This window comes from Malania oleifera, chromosome 6, assembly GCF_029873635.1.
Source record: "Malania oleifera isolate guangnan ecotype guangnan chromosome 6, ASM2987363v1, whole genome shotgun sequence".
Taxonomy (NCBI): Eukaryota; Viridiplantae; Streptophyta; class Magnoliopsida; order Santalales; family Ximeniaceae; genus Malania; species Malania oleifera.
This window is the reverse complement of record NC_080422.1, coordinates 9,755,706-9,759,515: the sequence shown is the minus strand read 5'-3', so window position 1 is coordinate 9,759,515 and position 3,810 is coordinate 9,755,706. Positions and strand designations below refer to the sequence as shown.

At 32.6% G+C, this 3,810-nt stretch overlaps 1 protein-coding gene across 1 annotated transcript; it reads left to right on the top strand.

Annotated features, from left to right (window-relative positions):
• The first annotated feature begins 901 nt into the window (after positions 1-901).
• LOC131157417 (late embryogenesis abundant protein At1g64065-like) lies at positions 902-1,930 on the top strand. Its single transcript, XM_058111552.1, has one exon. The coding sequence runs from the start codon at positions 1,085-1,087 to the stop codon at positions 1,760-1,762; it is 678 nt and encodes a 225-aa protein (XP_057967535.1). The 5' UTR covers positions 902-1,084; the 3' UTR covers positions 1,763-1,930.
• Positions 1,931-3,810: the final 1,880 nt, after the last annotated feature.

Here is a 3,810-nt window from a genome sequence, read left to right as displayed (position 1 = left end):
ACACTTGAGATTATTGGGTAACTAATAAAACCCAAAAGAGACTTTGACATTAAACTCAACATTAACTTATGTGAGGCCAAAAAAAATTTAAAAAAAAAAATAAGGAGATCAATAGAAAGGAGGTAACGTCCATTAACTAAAATAAGGGGTTAGTACACAAATTTTTACTCTCTAATAACATATCCAAAGCGAAAATATAACCATTGCAATTCAAATAAATATTCATTAATAGGGAAATCAATAAGGAGGTATCCAGAATGCCTATAAAAGGACCTTATAAGGATGGTAAGTGATCTCATCTGATTTTCTTACTCACTTTTTTACTGTTGCAATCACATAATTCTTTTTAATTCCTTGACTTAGGCATCGAAACAATCCTTTGAAGTACACTTCAGGTCTTTTAAAGTATTTTTTTTTTTTTTTTAATTCTTAATAGGTGAATGAAGTTGTGATTAATCCAAATCCTCTTAGGCACATTTTGACAACACCACCACCAATAAATACATATGTAAGATAGTCCTCTCGCATTATAGCACATATTTGCTTTCCTTTGATATTTTATACTATAATATTTCTTGCTAGCAAGTGCGGGTCTTGACTTTTGAGCCTAAACTTGTTAACTTCAGTTTTTTATGAGGTTCTAACCAAAGTCATCTTTTAGCAAATACTGAAAACAAGTATTAAGATATGCTATTTTTTAAAAGTTCACTTCGCAACCTCTGCACAAATAGGAAATTATGTAATTTAAAAATTTAAACAAGAAATTTTTAGATTTCATACTTACACAAATATTTATATGAAGTGTGAACAGTACTGTGTGTTAAGTGGCCATCGCCCGTTTAACGTCAACACAAATAAATAAAAATAATAATAATAATAGATTTCCAGAAGCTTCCGCAAAAATATTTTATTATATAAGAGTCCACGCCGTGAAAACGCGGCTAGTACATAACTCTTGACTCCCGCTAACCCATTTCAGCTTTCTGCCGAAGTCCATGTCAAACCTGGGCCCACGCCCACCTCAGGCCACCCCTTTATATCCCGTCCCTCCTGTTGACCCATTTCATCTCACCCCAAATCCGCCATGACCGACAAGGAGCAGGCCAAGCCCTTGGCCGCCGCGGCCAACCGCTCACCCCCCGTGGACGAAGAGGACCCCGCCGTCGTACCCGTGCATCCCAAAATCCGACGCCGGAGGAGATGCATCAAGTGCTGCGGCTGCCTCACCGCCGTCATCCTGATCCTCGTCGTCGTCGTCGTCATCCTCGCCTTCACCGTGTTCAAAGTCAAAGATCCCAAGATGAAGATGAACTCCGTCTCAATCCAACAGCTGGAAGTGACCCTCCCCAGCGGCAACAACCCCAGGCCCACCATAAACCTGACCCTCGTCGCTGACGTGTCCGTGAAGAACCCCAACGCGGCGTCGTTCAAGTTCGGGAACACCGCGACCACCGTCTTCTACGGCGGGACGGAGGTTGGGCAGGCGTGGACGCCGCCGGGACACGCCAGGGCGCGGCGGACGCTGCACCTGAACGTGACGGTGGGCGTCGACCCGCAGAAGATCCTGGGCGTGGGTAGCCTGGGGAGTGATCTGATAGCGGGGGAGCTGACGGTGAGCACGGTGACGATGGTCGGCGGGAGGGTGAAGGTAATCGGAATAATTAAGAAACACGCGGATATCAGAATGAATTGCGATATTACGATCAGCATTAGCGAGCGGGATATTCAGAAATATGACTGTACGCGGCATGTTTCGCTCTAGGAATTAATAGGAATTGGGTATGTATGTAATTGAGTAATCATGTATTCTTGTTTTTTATTTTTGTTTATGTTTTGGTATTAATTTTATAATGATTAACACTATTTTATAAAGAGTGTATTGTCTCCACATGTTAAAAAATAATTAATAAAGTGAGATATTATCCTCTTATAATAATTATTCAATGATGTAATTTTGTGTGATATTAAAATTTTAATTTTCTTTTTTATAGCACGGAGCCTTAATTTAGACAAATTTTATTATAAATAGGAAATGTGATCTGTCCTACAACTCATATTTAAGAAAAAACTTATTTTTTAATTAAACAAAATATATTTTAAAATATTAGAAAGTTATAATCAAACATATATTAAGATATATATGAAAATTATCTTACACTTTTCTTATTAAGAAAAAAAGGACTATAATAAAAATTTTAAAATCAAATGTAGATGGGTAAATTTTCTTTCTTAATTTTCTCCATAGTTAAATAGAAATATTTACTTTCTTTTATCTCATTATTTTCAAATAGAATGAGGCCTTAATATAAGAAGAGGTTTTGCATGGAAGGCATAATCCTTTCATGTGTCATTCTACTAAAAAAGGTATAGATAAAATTTTGTTTTGTTTTGTTTTTGAGTTTGAATTTTGTGGTGAAACATGCAACAATTATGATGAATAATATGAAAAAACACAAAGAAAGATAAAATAACAAAAATACACAGATTTAACGTGGTTTAACAGTATGCCTACATCTACATGATCATATATATATAGATTTATACTAATTCTAGTTGTACGAAGGTATTAGAAAAATTCTTCAAATACCCATGTACCGTATCGTAGGAGCGTTGTCCCTTACCCCCAACCCATTAATCATTTCAACCGATAACATAATAAATTACAAGTCCAAAAAACTAATGTCGTCGTTTCGTTCTGCTCCACTTCTGGCATCAACTGCTTTCTCTATACACATGTCCGCTCAATATGAGTCACATATTACAACAAAATAAGAAAATTAATTAAATAAAAGTTTTATTTTGTAGATTGATTGTCCTTCCTTTTAACTTCATACTTGAATATCATTAGTTGTAAAAAAAATTATATAGTTCATAAGATGCAATTCTTATGTAGTAAGATATTTACTTTAACTGTTATTAAGATATTCAAATATTATTCGAAATATTTTGAGGTGGAAAATATTAAACTGGTTGAGTTCATCTTATTTATTTAGGGTCAGGACTTATAATAATAATAATAATAATAATAATAATAATAGTAGTAGTAGTAGTAGTAGTAGTAAGATTGTAACGGTGAAATTAGGAAAAGAAAAAAAGAACCAACCATAAAATTAATAACACAGGTAGACATGTGAAAAGTAAAAGAAGCAAATATACCCTAAATTTTTTAAATACAATATAGGGCAAATTGTATGCATATGTGGTATGTCTTAAAAATCTTATTACATTATGCAAACACATCTAACTTTGATTGATTAGATAATGTTTTATTTCCTAACACATATTTTCAATCCAAACATAATATTCGATTAAAAAAGACTAAAATTTATATATTAAAAATTTTTAAATGCATTGTTGTTATTATTATTATTATTATAAGACTAGGAAAGATTTAATAACGGAGATCAAGATAAATGCCATGCATTTATAATTTGGATCTTGAATTTAATTTTACAAAAATTTAGACAAAATATATTATAAAATTATAATAATTATGTATATTAGAAAGTAAATTTTAACTCTTAAATTTGAATTTGTATAGTTTTAAATAAAATACAATTAAAATTATATAAAGTTTCATTCAAATTTATACAAATCCACATCCGAGATTCAAAATTCGTACCAAACACTACTTAAATTTCATTTAAATAGAAACAAATCAAAATTCAAGACCTAAACCCATATTTTCAAATATAACCTTACAACTTTATGACTCTATAATATATATATATATATATATATATATATATATATAGAGGCTTGAAATAATTGAAGCACTAAATTTGAAACTGTCCACCTTACGACAATTCA